The sequence below is a fragment of the Coenobita brevimanus genome, chromosome 113 (assembly GCF_032717465.1).
Source record: "Coenobita brevimanus isolate Jiangsu-jjx chromosome 113, ASM3271746v2, whole genome shotgun sequence".
In the NCBI taxonomy this organism is placed as follows: domain Eukaryota; kingdom Metazoa; phylum Arthropoda; class Malacostraca; order Decapoda; family Coenobitidae; genus Coenobita; species Coenobita brevimanus.
The window spans coordinates 21,089,244-21,108,550 of NC_137066.1; the positions used below are offsets into that span (position 1 = coordinate 21,089,244).

The 19,307-nt window shown below is 43.9% G+C and overlaps 1 protein-coding gene and 1 pseudogene across 1 annotated transcript; both read left to right on the forward strand.

The window, feature by feature from the left end:
- The first annotated feature begins 737 nt into the window (after positions 1-737).
- On the forward strand, positions 738-16,061 carry LOC145418282 (uncharacterized). Its single transcript, XM_080286722.1, has 7 exons — positions 738-765; positions 5,356-5,371; positions 6,784-6,997; positions 8,703-8,781; positions 9,996-10,157; positions 12,561-13,045; positions 14,872-16,061. Exons 3-7 carry the CDS (start codon positions 6,804-6,806, stop codon positions 15,827-15,829), a joined length of 1,878 nt encoding a protein of 625 aa, XP_080142848.1. The 5' UTR covers positions 738-765; positions 5,356-5,371; positions 6,784-6,803; the 3' UTR covers positions 15,830-16,061.
- On the forward strand, positions 4,192-4,308 carry LOC145418362 (5S ribosomal RNA; annotated as a pseudogene).
- Positions 16,062-19,307: the final 3,246 nt, after the last annotated feature.

Below are 19,307 nucleotides of genomic sequence, written 5' to 3' on the forward strand. Positions count from 1 at the left end.
TGTACACTATATACAGTGATTTGCTGAACTAGGCAGAAAAAGTCACCATCCATACATTTTTTTGTATTATAAGCGACAAGTGTAGATGTTTCAATATGGCGGCTAAAATCACACGCTCCTGGCGGGGATAGCCTCTCCATACTATTAGCCTCTCCATACTATAGAGCTCGGTGAACAGGACCCATTACCTCCTTTTGTTGTATACGTACTCTGTGTGGTACCTTTCCAGCAATAAAAATATCAGTCATAGCACTAATACATATTACGAGGACTATTTACAAGAAGAGCCATATTTACGGGCTTATTATAGACAACCAAGTAAATACATTTAACAGTTTGTCTCAGAAAAGACTTATTAGTTTTCGAAATATTTAAATAATGCAAATAATTCGTGTTTTGTTATGCCATTGAGAAGAATTATTCAAAATTTCACGAAGTCTAGCTTAGATTGGACCAAGTCAAGTAAAGCGGCTTTCTGCCTTGCGGGCAGTTTGCCTTATAGAGGGACTTTGTGCTATAGATTTAGAGACTATTTTAACAGTAATACAATACCGCAGTTTTGTTATACCGTATAGGAGAACGATTCAAAATTATACAAAGTCTAGTTTAGATTGGAGGCGGTGGAGTAAAGGTGTATAGTGATTGGCGGACGATTTGCATGGCGGCCAATCCGGGGCGGCGACACAAGCTGCCTCAAGTAAACGGAATGGTGGCTTGTGAACGAAAATATTGCACGTCAATAATGCTGTTTTCCTAAAGATATGGGTAAATTTATGCACGGTTTTCGTAATTCTACACTCTCAGGCCTCATGTGGCTCCTGCGGTAGTGGGGCATGTGGCTGGGAAGGGTGGTAATGGTGTGGTTGGGGAAATATTGGGCTTATTTGAGTGGTTAACATAGTCACTGCCTCCCTCCAGTCTGGTATAAGTGGGTATTATTGGTATATTATGACAGGTCTGACTATTTTTGGTATATCGGAAATGACATCCACCCTTTGACATTGCTCGAGGAATATGGAATGACGTAATATATTTCTTTTTATAATATATATTTACTACCACATGTTAACCACTAATTTTGACCACACCTGAAATCCACCCAATATGATTTTTGAGACGTATTGTGTGGTACCTTTTATAGATTTAATATTGATTTAACCAGTGTTTTTTTTAAGTATTTTGCCATAGAATATTGTGGAAAATCATTCATATATTTTGCAATGTAGTGACAGGCAGTATAGGCCATGTTGCAAAGTATCACAACTACACATCATTCAGTCAGTCAGCTGGAGGACAAAGGACTCTGCTATCTTATCATTATTATTATTATTATTATTATTATTATTATTTTCCCAAGATCTAGTTGTGGTTGGGGTTGACTTGCACTGGAGAAAGGGTAGGTTAGGTTGTGTGTTTGGTATATTACTTGCCTTTACATCAAACGTATGCAGGGAAAAAAGACAATAAACCTTCATTATAGAGCCTGTTATTCTCAGCAGATTTCCTTTTATAATTATCTATTGGAAATTAGCCACTACATGCTTTAGGCGTCTGGCAATAGATAGATAGATAGATGCTTTTAGTGTCTTTTACAGGTAGTTGGCAGCTTCCATTTATAACAAGAATGGGTAAAAATTCATTAGCCTGACCAGAAATCATGAGAAAATCCATGTTTTGCCATTAAATCTACCTATTACCATGTTGCCTAACCTTAACCTAGCCATATTAACCAATTTTGTGTGGTAGGGAGTCTAGGAACACAGGAAAATGGTGACCTACAATTATAATGCCATCATGTCCAGTATAAACTAATGCAAATATCCTAAGGGAATTTAATTGCTTTCCGAGGGTTGCTTATAGAAGAAAAGTTGGCGAGAAAGTTTATAGGTGCTATGCGTACTGTTAGTTAAGCCTGTTTGTTTTTTCCTGGCATGGGTTAGGCTTAAAGGTAAAAAAAAATACATCCACTCACTTGATGTAGTGCTACCTACTTCTTCCTTCACCTTTATCATTCATTTTCTGTGTCTGCCCTCCTCTCATCCTATTTCTCCCATCTTTCCTGTCACTTTTTATTACTTTTCTTTCCATTTCAGGTGGTTTTACAATGAGCGATAAGCCTAATGGTTTCCTGTAAGCAGGAAACCAATTACAATGCTGGGTGGTAACCATATAACCAACCCACACATATTCCCAACATGTCAGCTAGTGGGTTGGTGGAGGGTTAGTGCCCCTCTCAGTAAAACAACTAACTCCGAGAAAAATTGCCACCTGTTATGGGATTATGGCGTCTGGCTATAGATAGATTCTAATGCAGCCAAGTTTTTCGTCTTTTTGTAGCTTTTACGTAGAGAGAATGGAGAATGAAAGACTGACTAAGAGGGTGTATGTAGGTGAGGTGGAGGGAGGGAGAGGGAGGGGTAGACCGAGGATGAGGTGGAGGGATGGAATTGAGAGGTATATGAGGGAGGGGGGGGTGAGTTGGGGGGAGGGTAGTCGAATGGTGGGTGACAGAGTGACTTGGAGGCGTTTTGTCTGCAGCCACCCATTGCGGGATTAGGGCGTCGGGCTATAGATAGATAGATAGACGTAGCACAATGAAAGGAAAAGATAATACTGTACTGTACTGTGGCTTTACATCCTTTCCATAGCACCTCTTCATAACTAGCATCATATGCAAGTGTTAATCTGTTACAGCTTGCCAGTGAAGATGGAGAGAGGGCAATTGTAGTCCAGATTCAAGTGAAAAGAGTATCGTATAAGTAGTGAGGGAGCTTGATTTGGCAGTTTGGTGAATATTTGTTGTGATTTTCTCTGGATGTAATTTCTTCCTAGTTTTCTTTCAATACTATGTTTTGACAATATGTAGGGGAGCTCCCTGACTTCTTTTTCTCAAATATTCAAATGTGTATCACAAAGATTAAATTTCATCCCATCTACATCATTCATGACACCCAGATTCGGCAGAAGTAAGGTTAGGACTGAATGCTCTTGAGGATAGGGCCTGAAATAATGGATTCATTGTTGTTAGGTCTCATTAGGCTTGCTTTGTAATAGAATTATTAGGCTTGTTCTGTAATTAACCACTGCTGTGTTGATTCTTTGTACCGTAATTTATCTCACCTGAGTCAGTGTTTTATAACCAGTATAAATTTTGCCTTGTATGAAGCTCGCAGTGTGACCTGCACGGACCTTCATTGTGCTTTGTTTGATGTCTGCAGCTCGGCAAAGATTAATAGGCTTAGTTTTCATAATTAATAGGCTTGACTTTGTTCTGTAATTTTAATGTCCAAATTATCGGTACTGTACAATTTTTTTCAATTTTCTTTTCATTAGGTTTGCTGCCTTGGTAATTGGCACATATTTTTTAGAGGAAGGACAGGAGATGGCTGTGACAGAAGTGCCTTTAAGCCACTTTCATATGGTATCGTTTATAAAGACTCCATCATACTTGCATGCATCAGCCTTGGTTAACTAATGGTGGTTCTTCATGCTGCTCAGTCTCTGGCAGTCACCCTATTCAGTCCCTTATCCCTGAGGTCACACTCTAATGATCTCGTCCCAGGTCTTTTTTGGTTTACCGTTCACAACCCAACCCTCAAAATTCACACTTCTCATTTTATCCTCACATAGGCTACCACTGTCACCCTTTCAAACAGTCCTCCTTGTCTCACAGAAACACATAGTCATGTCCAGGGTTACAGTAAGTGAAACCCACCACATACGGTAGCAATTATCACATAATGAGGGTTCAGTGGTAGTATGCATTTCGCACGCTGGTGAGTGCGAGTTCACCTCCCACCAGAGTTGTAAAAACCTTGGGAAGCGTTCACCAAGCCACTTGCTACTTTGGCGAACACAAGGGGTGCTGTGGTTGAACCAGTGCCGCATACTAGTATGCTTGCACCCAGTCGGCTTAAGGCGGGCTGATTACACTTGGTTCACAGACTACACACACATCCAAAGCCACTACAACACTACAGTCACACTCACAAGCACTTCTCACCCTACATACAGTCTCTGCCAGACAGGCTAAGCCACTGGGTAGAGATACATTGGCTGTATCGTCCCTGCTTCGCTAGGGATAGGCCGGTCCTGCAGTGGACCTCAACGGCTGATGATGATGAAGGGTGATATAACGTGGACACAAAGGGAATAGGGAAGGGGGCCTGTGACTATGTAACCAATTAAAAAACAAATAATAACCACGTTGAGTACACCGCTTCCCGTCCGATCAGCGAAGTTAAGCAACGTTGGATCTGGTTAGTACTTGGATGGGTGACCGCCTGGGAACACCAGATGCTGTTGGCATCCCTACATGTCAAGTGGGGTTGGTGGAGGATTAGTGCCCCTCCCTGTAAAACAATTAACTTTAAGCCCTTGGCCACCCTGTTTGGGATACATTTGCCTCAATACCCTTAGTAGTGCCACTCATTCCGTTAGGGGTAGCATCCTTGCCAGACATGATTCCCAAGTCACAAGTTTCAGTATTTTACACATAAAAAGTCAAACATCTGTCTTATCACTTCACTTTCTATCACAGACGGCACTATTTATCACACATTTGCGCTGTTATTTGGCGATAGTAGTGGTGTTTCAGTGGCCTTTCATGCACAAAATGGAATGAACGGCAGACGATCACAGCGAATGTGAATGCTGGGTGGCCATCTTGGCGGCTTTCATGCGTTACCACATCCCCATGAGATCCTCAGTGGCCAACACAACATTGTTCTAGCAAAGTCATGACCAATTTCTCATCGTTATTCTGAAAAAGGATACCTGTATATCTTTTGAATTATCATTGTCGTGATTTGCCAAATAGCAAACAGGCATATAACAAGACATGGCCATAATTGGGGGAAAGCCAAGTTTGCTAAAGCCGATGGTCCATTACTGTATATCCGAGGGTCCATCCCGAGCTGAGATTTCATGTACGTGTTTGAACATAGATGAGTACAATAGCATATGCTAGTTTTAAACATTTAAACAATACCCATTTTGCACCAGCTTAGCCAATAATTTTGCCCTTTTGCTTTTTTTTTTGTATGTACAAGTGGATGGCAGCACATCCCTATACTGTATTTTCTGTTTATCCCCATTCCCCAGTTAACAATACCCCGGTTCAGTGATGGGTTTTCCCAAACACGTCCCATCGTTATAACGAGGACGGCCCGTATGTGAGAGAGGGGGGTGTGAGGTGGGAGCAGGACAGTGAAATGGTGGGGGACAGGGCGACATGGAGGCAATATGTTTGTGGCCACCCCTTGCGGGATTAAGGCGTCTTGCAGTAGGTAGATAGATAGATAGTACAGTATATTATAGACAAATGGAGACTACTGTGTATTTATGCATTTCCAGGATGAGTTTGTGACTGGTGGGTAGAGCAACGACACCACAGATGTTGATGTAGGTGTGTTAGATGTGTTTGGCAGTACTGTCAGGTCCCACTATTCACAGGGGCTATGTGCCAGAACACCTTACGAATGTTGAATTCCGTGAATAGCCCAAACCTGCCAGAGAAGTCACTGGTTTCCATGTTTTAGCTATTCCTGTTACCTACAAACCCATTATAACACCTGTATGTGCATTATATGGCACATTGATACTTACTGGAAAGACAGTACAGGATGATACACAAGCCCCTCAGAGTACAGTGTACTGTGCTTACAATGCAATGATGGCAGTGAGAGTTTGTCTATGCTGAACAGTACAGGTATACCTTTATGTACGATACCTCTAGGTGCGATACCCTGGCTGTGCGATGGGGGTAGAAATGCCACCATACCCTGCCTAACGATGGCCTAACCTGGGTTTATTGATGGGCTTTTATTTTTTTTTATTCTTATCGATTTTGATGATATTTTAGACTAAAATTGTGTGTTAATGTGATTTACTAGTTGTTTTTAGACTTAGATAAATGTGTTTTAGCCATAGGTGGGGTGAACATTGTCATTTGGGGGTACAGTTTACTAAACTTGATTTTTTCCAGACTTATATTTGATAATTTTCAGTTTTATTTGTTGGTTTTAGTGAGTTATTTACGGGTGTTAGGCTTAGGTTAGTTACTTCTACAGCTGTTAGGCCATTTAGATTGCCTTAGACTTGTTTTTGGAGTCATTTGGGTGGGTTTTGGACTTGGTTGGGGGGGAAACCCAAGGCTTAAAAATGCATCCCTATACTTTACATGTTAAATCTATCAGTACCCCAAGATATGATACCCCGTCTAACAATGGGTTTTTACTTAACCAATTGTCTCATTAAACTGGGGTAGGCTATACCTGCACATACTACACCTGTGCCTACCTATATGGGACAACTGCAGTGTAAATGTATAGGACAGTATTGCTCACAGAAAACATGCAGAAAAACACTTAGGAACCACCAGGAACAGCTGGTGCTGTGGGAAAATAAGGAAATGGCTTGAAATAGTTTCCCAGAATATTCCATGAATGTGAACCTGTGAACAGCGATCCCGCGAAAAGCAGGGGTTGACTGTATGTATGTAGTGATTATGCGAAGCAACGTTGGGTCTGGTTAGTACTTGGATGGGTGACCGCCTGGGAACACCAGATGCTGTTGGCATCCCTACGTGTCAAGTGGGGTTGGTGGAGGATTAGTGCCCCTCCCTGTTAAACAATTAACTCTAAGCCCTTGGCCACCCCGTTTGGGATACATGGCGTCTGGCAGTGAATGAATGAATGATTAACAAAGTATTGTATATCATAGACAAAGAGATGATGATTGCTGTATATACTGTATATGTATTTCAGGATGGGTTTGTGACAGGTGGGTAGAGCAGTGGCGCCATGGATGTTGACGTGAGCGGATCCAGTGTATCGGACAGTGAAGGGTGCGGCAATGGCCCTTCCTCTGGTCACTTGAGTGGCCAGGCCGGTGTTGGTGGCGGCAGCAAGCTCAAGAGGTCAAGCAGCGCCCCCATGATTAACCAGCTTGTGCCGCAGGGGCCCGTGTCTGCCCCACCCATATCATCCATATCAAGGTGAGGCTTCCCCCCTCCCCCCACCACCACCACCACCACCACACCTGCCCCAAAGAAGAAGGGAATGTAACTGGTTCTGCTGCCTGGTTGTATAAATGTCCCTCAACTTCCTCTCTGTATCAAAAAAATAGGATGGTGGAGTGCAGGAAGGAGCAGTGTCATCCTGCAGTCCACTGGGTTTTATATTTGAGATGAACTTGGGCCAGCAACTACTGTACTATACTGCTGTTACTACTGTGATTGTACTGTATTCTAAATGGCATAGGAGGCTTCTTAGCATCTCTTCCTTAGCAACTTATTCTGCACATTCCACCTGTCTATCCTCTTGTGTGTTATTGATGTGGAGTATGTTGATATTGGAACCATAAAAATAGCATATAGTAGAACATTAAGGTACAAGGTGGAGAATAAACCACTAAGGAAGAGATGTTAGACAGCTTTTTGTGCCACTGAAGAGGTCAAGTAGCACCCCTGTGATTAACCATTTCATAGCACACTGACCCTTGTCTGCCGCATCCATTACATCACAATGGGGAGTTTTGGTGATGAGAGGGAGAGAGAGAGGGGGAGGCAGGGAGAGAGAGAGAGGCCTTCATGAGATGCCACTGATATAACAGGTTGGAGGGCTGCCTGGTTATATACTTCCCTTCCTGTCCTGCGAAAGTAAGGTAGCGGACTGCAGGAACACAGCAGCTTCAGCCTGCAGTGCACTGGGGTCACATCTATAAAAATTTGGATGTACAGCTAATACCACTGTTTTTACTGATGGCTGTGTGCTGAGTGGCAGAGGAGGCTTCATAGGACCTCATCTTAGTGATTTATTGTGCTCACTAAACCAACTCTGCTGGATGTGTTTATGCAGTTGACATGGTAGGTAGTAAGTGGGCTGCTACCATGGACCCTGGGAGGCACTACCATGAGAGTGAAGTGTGGCTACAAGTTTGGTAACCAGCCACACAATCATCACTCAGGCCGGAAACATTGAGCCACAGGTACAATTGCATGGTGATCTTGATTCTGGGGGACTGTACATAGAGGCAGAGTCCACGCTGAGTCTCTTACATTGTTACAAATCTTATTACCATACATTATTTTTTTCCCCAGTAGTTTCCAGCAACTGTTGGGAAATAAGTAGCTGGTTCTGGCACATGGTTTAGCTTCCAGTCTATAGAAGACCTCAGCTGTACCATGGCTGACACCAATATGGAGATTCCTGAAGATGAAACATGGCATAATATTTAGAGTAGAGCATAATAATGATGATAAATATGAAAAAATTATGTAATAAATAGTGTTCAGTACCATTAACAGTAAAGACAATGAAGTTCAGTGTATCATCATCATCATCCGGACCTCCTTTCCCACCGTAGGGCAGGATGAGGCGTAGCAATGAAGTGCAGCATATACTGTACTTAATAATTTATCATCTTTTTTTCTATGCATTTATAGTCCACATAAAACTGTCATCAGATATACATTAACTTAGGACAGCTAATATCAATACCCTCTGTGTTGCATAAAAGAAAAAAATAATAATCTGGAATCTAGGTTTATAAAAACTGGATTTTCAGATTTGACTTTTTTCCGTACTACTCAAAAAAAGTGTATAGCACAGTATTAATATTTTGTACTAGCCCAGCATTCAAGATGAGTATTTGTGAGTTTTACGCCTAGTGAAAGCAAACGATGCCTGATTCTTGTGCAGGGATGTGTTGGGGGAGGTGCCGGGATGTCAGCCCAGAGTCCGTCGCTTCAGTGCATCATTCGGCCCCGTCTCCCCGCTGGTGAGTCTTGGGGCTGTCACTGAGCCTGCCGGTTTTGTATTTTTGTACCGGGTGTATATTTTCAGATAGAGTCAGAGTAAAGCACAGGTGTAAATCAGATATTGCCAACATTGCCAAGGGAATGAGTCAGAGTAAAGCACAGGTGTAAATCAGATATTGCCAACATTGCCAAGGGAATGCAGGATGGTGTCCACACAGGTATAGTACACACACAACTACCCTCACATGTTTATGGAGTGCATGAGGGGCATAAACATCCCCAGCTTTTGACAGGTTGGTGATTACGTGCAATAAAACAATAGAATTATTTACCAAAATACCTGTGTAAACCGTAAGTATCCTACAGAAATGTTATCACAATTATTTCATATAAAAGATGAAATCAGCATCATGAAATAGGTAATAAATTTTGAGAGATTTGGTAATTAGTCAACATGAATTCAAACCTTTGGTAATATCATAAGGATTCATGTTCCCATTTTCCAGAGTGCTGGATCCAGCCTTGCTACACCTCTACAGGTTGCTGTGAAGGTACTATCTTTCTATCTATCTATTGCCAGATGCCTTAATCCCGTAAGGGGTGGCCACAAACAGAATGCCTCCATGTCACCCTGTCCTCTGCTTTTCACTGCCCTGCTCCCAGCTCACACCTGCCCCCCCCCCCCATCTCATATACCTCTCCACTTCATCCCTGTGAAGATACATGAACATAAAAGAACATAGGATCCTGAAAATGTCTGTATTTGTGGGGGGAGAGGGGGTATTTGCCAGAGTAACAACAGTACAAAGTTTGAAGGAATTTGGTGAAGTAAGACAGGAATAATGCCAAACTGAAAAGTGTTTGGGAAAAAGAAAGCAACTGAACAAATACGATTGGTCTCCATCACAGTGTGGCAACCTAAAGAAATTATTTGTGAATGGTTATGCCTCTGAGGAGGAGTCAGGATTCTGGGGGCTTGTATGGTAAGTGTGTGACCCATACACTTGGCATGCTGGTCATCATTTCTCCCTCTTCCATGTTTTTATCTTTCTTTGCTTTCAGGATGCTTCCACATCCCATCCATTGGTAGGAAAGGGATGCCAAGGTAATGATGATGGATATGATGATGATGATGACAAAGATGGTGAGCAGGAGGGGAGGGGGAGGATGGTGGCAATGATGATGATAATGATAAGAGTGATGGTAATAATAATGATGATATTTTTGTTTTCAGTCACCAGGCAGCTCACGAGGCAGTGGACCACTACGAGTGTGTCAGCTGAGGGTGGAGGAGGGGATGGACGTGGTGAACAGGGAGGCGGCAATTGAACGTACGGTGCAGTCAACTCTACAACTCACTGATTGTCTCTCGCAGTCGTGGGAAGATCTGACTCTTGTAAGTATATGTCAGCCTGCAGCCATTGAATTTCCATCTTCTCTGTACGATATATATTGTATGGTGCATCTCAGGTCAGAGGAGTGAACGTGTACCCCCTCCACAATATGTCTACCCCTGATGTATGTATGTCCCTCCCCAGTGCATACATGCCCCCACTAAACTTGCTGACCTAGCACACTTTCCCAGGGCCCCACGCCTGGGAAGACGGCGGCACTGCGTCAGTTGAGAGCAGACATTCAAGACAGGCAGACTATTTTGTTGTGAGCTCATAATAAACTCCTTATCTGGCTGTCTGTACACGGAGTTTCTATCACCAAAGTATTGCAAGTTACATTACCCCGATGTATATATGTCCTCTCCCAATGCTTACAAACGTGCCATTTTAAAGAAAACTAAATTTCACAGTCACCCATTTAAGAATAGTCCTTTAATATTTTTCAAGCCATAACTGTCAGGGTTGAGTAGCCTCGCCCAAGGTCGCTATGGGGCAAAAAATGATGGGATGATTAGTAGATGGATAGAACTCTTTTAGTCTGGCAATGTGTTTTTTCATATTGTTCAGCTATGAAAACCTCTCTTTGGCTGAATGTGTTTAATATTATTGTTTTCCAGTACTAATGTAGTCTGTTAGTAATGCTTCCTTATACACAGGAGAATTGTACCATAATGTACAGAGGTTACCAGCTGTCGTACTAGTTATTAGGTTATGGTTGTTGTTGTTATTCCAGGCTTAGCTAAATGTGAACTCTGTGGAGTACAGGTTAAAGCCCCCCTTCTCTTGCAGTTCATTAACATCCTTTTAGGGGCAAGGAAGGGAGTTAAGGGACGTTTGTATAACTGGGCAGTAGTGCCGCCTGGTTATATCAGTGCCACCACGTGAAGGTGTCCCTCTCCAGCACAAAAGTACAATATGGTATACAGTTTGAATATCATTTAATTTACTTGGCACAGACAGACCAAGGCATCAGTCCATCTTGCTTTATAATGTAGTTTTTTTTTTCCCAACTTGTCCCAGATTTTCATCCTTTTGTAGCTTATTTACACATAGCTCAGTGGCAGAAAAAGATAGTAATGCAGCTGTGTGTCCTTTCCATAGCACCTCTTGGTGACAGGCATCATATTTTGGTGAAGGTGTATTCTTAGAAGTAAGCATTCTTGATGGGGAGATGGCAGTTCTAGGCCAGGTTAGAGCAAAAGAGTATAGCCTGGGTTGTCAGTCTGCAGAAGTTTTTTTTTTTCTTTTTTCTTTTTCTTTTTTCTTTTTTTTATGCATTAAAGAAGGAAGCAAAGTCCAATTAAAAAAAACACATACACACACACACACACACACACACACACACACACACACAAGAGAGAGCCAAATTCAAGATCTGTTCATTTTGAGATGCCTGGACACACTGCATTTGAAAGACTGAAGATCATGGGAAGTAGGAAGTACAGACAGAAGGAGACTGTTCCAGAGTTGACCTGTTGCACAAATGAAGGACTGGGAGTAACAGTTAACTCTTGCATTTGAGAGTTGGACAGAAAAGGGATGAGAGTTTGTTGCTAGACGGGTGCTACGCGCCTGTTGTAGTGGTGGAGGGATGCAAGCAGACAGTTTAGAGGAGCAGTGACCATTGAAGTAGCGATAGAAAAGAGATAAAGATGCAACAGTGCGGCGAAGAGACAGAGGTTGAAGGGAGCCAGTAAGAGGAGCAGTGACCATTGAAGTAGCGATAGAAAAGAGATAAAGATGCAACAGTGCGGCGAAGAGACAGAGGTTGAAGGGAGTCAGTAAGAGGAGGAGAGTTAATGAGACGAAAGAATTGTGTGTATCAGTTCAACCAGCGCTGTATATGGGTCTTCATAACACAGTTCCACAGACCCACTACACCCTGCCATCGTTTAATTCATTTTCCTGTGATTGATATCCCTTGACCCAAAGCCCACAGTGATTGAAGACAGTGTTCTGGCCAGCACACTTAAACCCGTCAGCGTGGCCACCAGTAGCCATTTATAGCACATTCTACAAGTATAGTATCTGTCTATCTATCTATCTATTGCTAGACACCTTAATCCCTTAAGGGGTGGCCACAAATGAATTGCCTCCATATCACCCTGTCCCCCACCATTTCACTGCCCTGCTTCCAGTTCACATCCCTTCTCTCATATACCTCTCCATACCTCCATCTCATCCTTGGCCTCCCCCTCCCTCTCTTCCCCTCCACCTCACTCACCTACACACTCCTCGTTAGTCTCTCACTCTCCATTCTCTCCACAAGGCCAGACCACCTCGGTGTGTTTCTCCAAATTCTGCCAATCACATCCTCATCCACACCACAACGCTCCTTCACTTCCTTATTTGTCAGTCTGTCTCTCCATGTGTGTAGTACATGAATGTTAATTTTCTTGTTACAGGCGGAAGATGTCCCTCGACCCAAGGCCCACAGTGTGAGTGGAGTCAGCATTCCAACAAGCATACCCGGGCCCATCAGTGTCTCCAGCAACGTGGCCGTCAACTCCACCAGCGCTGTGTCGGGGTCTGTACGGCGTGATTACACCGACCCTCTCCACCTCACCATCGTCCCCACTGTTGTGCCGCTGACGGGGTGTGGAGCGTCACCCACCAGAGGAGGCGTAGGGCGGCAGTGCTTCTCCCCTTCCCTGCAGCAACACGTCCGCAACACGTCCTTCTGCCCCTCCCCTTCCCCGACCAAGAAATCCTTCGCCACTCGCAGAAGCCTCAGCCCCATCGCGCTGCGGCCGTCCCCACTCGGAGCCGGACTCAAGCGCAAGTGGGAGGTGGACGACAGGTGCGAGCCTTTCCTGACGCCGAGTAAACGAGCGTCTACCTGCACCCCGGATAGATGTGTTGGTGGTCTGTTAATTACCCAGCCTCACAGGTATGACTTGCAGCTTTGTACTTGATGTTGGTCTTCTTCTTCTTTAACCTTGGTCTGTCTCGTCAAGCAGACCCGTAAACCACAAGTAAGCATCTGCTGTAGGGTCATCGTACAGATAGAGTACAGTACAGCACTACACTGTGCAAGGATCTGGCGTCCCCTTGTGAGAGACAGCACTCATCATGATCATTCTCCATGGTGAAGTGTTGGGAAATCTGAGGAGATTTGACTCCTGGCTGGATGCTGCAGCTGCTTTGCTGCATCCAGGGTATGCATGTAGACTCGTTGTCAGTGTCGCAGTTTTTAATTCAGCTTTAGCAGTTAAGTGGAATAAACTATTGTGTTTTTAAGGTAGAAGGCTGTACCCCTGGTAGATTTGTTGGTGTTCTGTTAATGACCTGGCCTCTCATGTATGGGTAGTGACTTTTGACTGAATTTTAGAGGTTAAGTGAGATGAAAAATAATAAATAGTCATCTTTAAGGTAGATGTTTTCCTGTAATCAACTGTGGGAGTGACTACCTTAAGAGTGAAGTGTGGCAACAAGCTTGGTAACCAGCCACACAATCATCACTCTCAGGCAGGAAACAGAGTCACAAGTACATAGAGTCAAATTTAAAGCTGAGACTCTCACATTGTTACAAATGTTTTTACACGTCAAATTTCCTGTTTCCTAACAGTTTCCAGCAACTGCTGTGAAGTAATGAACTGGTTGTGGCACTTGGTTTACCTTTTACTTCATAGACATTATCTGTACCCTGGCCAGCACCAGGACAGGGGTTTCTTAAGGGGAAATACGGAATAATTTTTAAGTACGACAAGCAGTGAGGTGGCTGGATGAGTTTTGTGTGGACAGGAGTGTATTCATATTGTGATGAGGACAGGTGGGTTGAGATGGTTTGGGCATGTGGAAAGGATGGGGGATGATAATTGGGTGCAGAGAGTGAGAAATGTTAACGTTAGGGGTGGGGTTGTGGTAAGCAGACCAAAAAGCACCTTGGGCGAGGAAATTGAGGGTGAACTCAGGGATGAGGGACTGACTAGGAAAGCTGCCAGAGATTGAGCAGCATGGAGAGATGCCATTAGGTGACCAAGACTGATGTTTACGAGCATGTTGGAGCCTTCAAAAATGAAACAAAGTGTATACTGAGGGTTTGGCCTTTTTAACCAGAGTAGTCATTGGACTGACATGGTGGGATAGGTACATGTGAAGCTGCCTGTGGAATGCTTTTTGATCCGTTAGGTGGAGCCAGGATTCCAGGAAGCTGAATGGTGAATGAATGGCAGTGTGACTCATTCATTGAGCTAACTTTGCTTAGTATCTTATACAGTCAAGTCTCTTGTGGCCTCACCTCACCCTGTGGTTGGAAGGGAGTAATTTTTTTTTATTTTTTTATTTTTCTCTCCTCCATCCTTCTTTCCTTCCATCCTCTTCTGTCTTTGCTTCTTTCTTTCCTCATCCTTCTGCCTACAGGTGACTTTACACTTCCTCTTTTGTCTTTCTTTCCTTCATTCTTTCCTTTTCCTTTTGCCTGTGGGTGACACACTGACAAGCCAAATGGTTTCCTGTACACCAGGAAACCATTTACTGTGCTGGGTGGTAACCATATAACCAATTTTGGGCGCCTGGTGGTTTAGTGGGTAATTACAGTGCTCCAATCAGATTGAGCCAGTGAAGGTTTATATCCAAGGGGTGGTTGGGGTTTACTGCTCACGTACTGCCACTCAGGGATGAGTGAGGCTGGTCACCCTCATCTTAAATGTCAGGATGAGAAAAAGAGGTCTAGATGCCGATGATATGTATTAATGTATTATTCATGTGTTTCAGTGTTGGAAGTCTTGAGAGTACCCCAAGCCCTGCTGGTCCAGGGTCACTAGGCAGCGTTGGCACCCCAGATTCCGTTTGTTCATCTGGCTCCCCCGGCCTCTCTGCCCCGCCCTACTCCCCGGCCTCCATAGCTGAGACCCCCGCCCCAACTCCAGACCCACCACCACACCTCTTTAAGCCCGTCTCTCCGGCACTCAGCACTGATCAGACGGCCTCGTTTGGCGGTCAGGAGCACGGAGATCGATTTGGAGGCCAGGAGCATGGGAACCGTTTTGGTGGTCGCGAGCACAACGACCATTTTAGCAGCCGTGATCCGAGTGAACAGTTTGGAGCAAGGGAGGCAAGGGATCATTTCAGGCCAGAGCATAATGATAGATTTCGGAGGCAGGAGCACGGGAATCAGGAACACAGGAGTCAGTTTGGGAGTCAGAATCAGGAACACAATCAGTTTGGCACCCAGAATCAAGAACATAGTCATTTTGGCTCCCAGAATCAGGAACACAGTCAGTTTGGGAGACAAAATCAAGAACATAATCAGTTTGGGAGACAAGAGCAAGAACATAACCAGTTTGGGAGACAAGATCAAGAACACAGAAATCAGTTTGGAAGACATGATCAACAACACAATCAATTTGGCACTCAGAATCAGGAACATAATCAGTTTGGGAGACAAGATCAGGAGCACAGAAGTCAGTTTGGCACCCAGAACCAGGAACACACTCAGTTTGGGAGACAAAATCAGGAACATAATCAATTTGGGAGACAGAATCAGGAACACAGTCAGTTTGGGGGACAGGAGGGGCGGGAGCAGTACGTAGGGCAGGGGAAGGGCGGCGACACCAGCGACGGCAGCAGCAGCGACGCCATGATCACCGAGGACGTGCCAGCAAGCGACCTCAAGACCTACCAAGACATGGATCTGAGCGAGTCATTAGCACAGCCACCGCTCAACATCTGACACCACCTCTGACTGTCACACGCTTGGCTGACTTGGCACGCGTTTGTCTCGGCTGATGCCACAGTAGCTGGTGTGAACAGTGACCTATATTGCAAGTGTGAACACGGACTCCTGTTGCTAGTGTGAAGTGACTGTTATCGTCTATACTAGTGTGGACAGTGACTTATACTAGTGTGAACAGTGACTCTTAATGTCTGTATTAGTGTGAACAGTGATTTATCCATACTGCTAGTGTGAACAGTGACTCCTATCATGCATACAGCTAGTGTGAACAGGTGACTCCTAATCATGTATACTAGTGTTAACCATGACTTCTGTACACCGCTAGTGTGAACATTGACTCCTATCATCTAACCGCTAGTGTGAACAATAACTTCTCAATTGTCTTAGTGTGAACAGTGAGTCCTCTCGTCTATTCTGCTAGTGTGAACAGTGACATATAACTACTGCTAGTGTGAGCAGTGATGTCTCTCATCTGTACTAGTGTGCAGTGACTTTATCATCTATACTCTTTTCACTTTAACTTGGCCTAATATTGGCTCCTTCCTGAGTGCTGAATTGTAACAAGAGATTAACATTGACACTGCTAGTCATGAAGAAGTGCTATGAAAGTGTAAGACCGTGAGTGCTGAGCCATATAAAGAAGTTAACTAAGATAAGGACGTAGCACTAGTCACAAAGAAGTGCTGTGAGAGTGATGGTGTAGCCAGAAGTTAATTGATACAAGAACATGAGTGCAGAATGTGACAAGATATATAATTTACACAAGAATGTAGCGCTAGTCACGAGGAAGTGCCGTGGAAAGGACATTGAGCCGTTACATTGTCTTAGCTCATGGCTCTCTAACAAGGGACTATCAAGACCATAGTGCTAGTCATGAAGAAGTGCTATGGAAGGGAGAGTAGAGCCATAATATTTACCACCAATGAATGAGCTGCAGAAGGACAAAAATCTGAGCCAAGTTAAGGTGAAAAGACTGTAGTGTGACGTGTGGACTGGATTCTAGAGTTCTGTATGTGATATGTAGACTTCCTCCGTTTTACTGAGGGTCTGGTTATACGCAGCATGGCAGGTTTCTTAAGCCCTCTTGTTTAGTGATTTATTATGATTATTACACCTAAATATTCTCTTGTATGTCTACTATCTATCTATCAATAGCCCGACACCCTAATCCCTCAAAGGGTGGCCACAGACCAAGTGCCTCCAAGTTGCTCTGTTACCCACCATTTAACTGCCCTCCCCTCAACTCACTCCCCCGTCCGTGATATACCTCTCAACTCCATCCCTCCATCTCATCCTCGGTCTCCTTCCCCCTCCCCCTCCCTCCACTTCACTTACATACATCCTCTTAGTCAGTCTGGTGTTTATGCCTCTGTGGTGGAGTCAGGATTCCAGGGGCTTGAATGGTGTGTGGATGAGTGTTTGGCCCATTTAGTTTGGAGAATTTTAATTTCATTCTTTTATTATGATTTTTTTTTCTTTTTTCTGGATCCTACCTCACCCCATCATTGGGTGGGAAAAGAGTTATAGATGACGAAAATAATACAACCAGCCTACAAGAGAATATCAGAGTGTGATGTACAGACTAAATCACCAAGGAAGAGGTGCTAAGAATCCTCCCATGGCAGCTAGAATACCAACCCAACTAACCGGCTGATCTGTGATGTCATGTTTACTGTGTGTGGCGGGTGGGAGGCACAACGATTTTACGATTGAGTCCCCGTCGTAAGTTTCGACGTGTTTCTGCAGGAAGGGAGAGAGTTGGGGAAGATCCTGCACTCCCCCCCCACTGCTTGTCCTTCCTGGGTAGAGAAGTCGCAGTTACGATGGGGCTGCGTCGTAAGTGTGTTTGTGACTCCGGCCCTAAGTGTGAATTTCCTGCATATTTGAGGTGTAATGAAGTCTGTCAAAGGGGGTGTGGGAAATTGACTAGTGTGGGGGATATAAAGTATATTAGTAAGGCTTATATCTATTGTGATTTTATTTCTTTAGTATTTATGTGTATTAAAAAAGAACTGTGTGTGGAATAAGTATGTACCTATAGTATCAGGTGGAGCCAGGATTCCAGGGGTACGATTAGTGAGTGAATGAACGTGTGGCCCATTTCATCGGTCATTCTGTTGATTAGTTTTTCCACTATCATGTCCTTTCATAGCTGGACCTTGCCTCACCCTACCCTAAGGTGACGGAGGTCTGAATGATGATGATAATGATGACAGTGATGATGAAAAAATCTACACCTTCCCAAATCCTGTTAAAATTATTCCATGCCTTACTGATATATGTTATGCCCCCACACACAAACCTGAACTCTGTAGACTACATTTTTTGGACCCCGTATATGTCATACACGAGGACAGAATCTTATAACTCCCAGTGATTCATTTATTGTATAGAGATGTGCATTTGTCCTCTTTTTGACTGAGGAAAAAAATGATATTGGTCAGTGATAGCTTTATGTTATCTGTATAATATAAGCGCAGCATCGTTCTCACCCATAGAGCTCTTCTCGTTATATTTGTGATATTTATCGTCTTCATACAGGGTTGTCCGTAAATAGCTCTCCTCCAGAAACTCATCTGGAGGTGTTTTGTGTGTTGTGGGATGGCTCAGGCTCCTGGCTTGGACACGTGTGTGGCGATGGGAGTGTGGAATTTATAGTGGTGTAGGTTAGACATTGATTGTATCACAGTTTGATAGGGCAACGAGTAAAAAGTGCAGGATAGACACTGATAACACTGACTGTCTGCTGGTGTGGGCGTGGGTGTGGCAGTGGGAGTAGGAAATGTAAATGATGCAGGATAGACACTGTTAACACTGACTGTCTGCTGGTGTGGGCAGAGGTGTGGTAGTGAGAGTAGGAAAATGAATAAATGATGCAGGATAGACACTGATAACGCTGACTGTCTGCTGGTGTGGGTGTGGGTGTGGCAGTGGGAGTAGGAAATGAATAAATGATGCAGGATAGACACTGATAACGCTGACTGTCTGCTGGTGTGGGCGTGGGTGTGGCAGTGGGAGTAGGAAATGAATAAATGATGCAGGATAGACACTGATAACGCTGACTGTCTGCTGGTGTGGGCATGGTGTGGCAGTGGGAGTAGGAAATGAATAAATGATGCAGGATAGACACTTATAACGCTGACTGTCTGTTGGTGTGGGCGTGGGTGTGGCAGTGGGAGTAGGAAATGAATAAATGATGCAGGATAGACACTGATAACGCTGACTGTCTGCTGGTGTGGGCGTGGGTGTGGCAGTGGGAGTAGGAAAAGGAATAAATGATGCAGGATAGACATTGCTAAGAGTAACTAAGCTGTCTCTGCAACACACAAGCAGACTCCTGGTGCAGTGGAAGGGGAGTGTTATATATGGAGCACCATGTATTTCTGGGCAGACTTTGACATATCTGTATCCATATAGTATGTGTGAATGTTGTATAACTCAAGTTAACATTTCTCAAGTTTCATGAATCGTATCA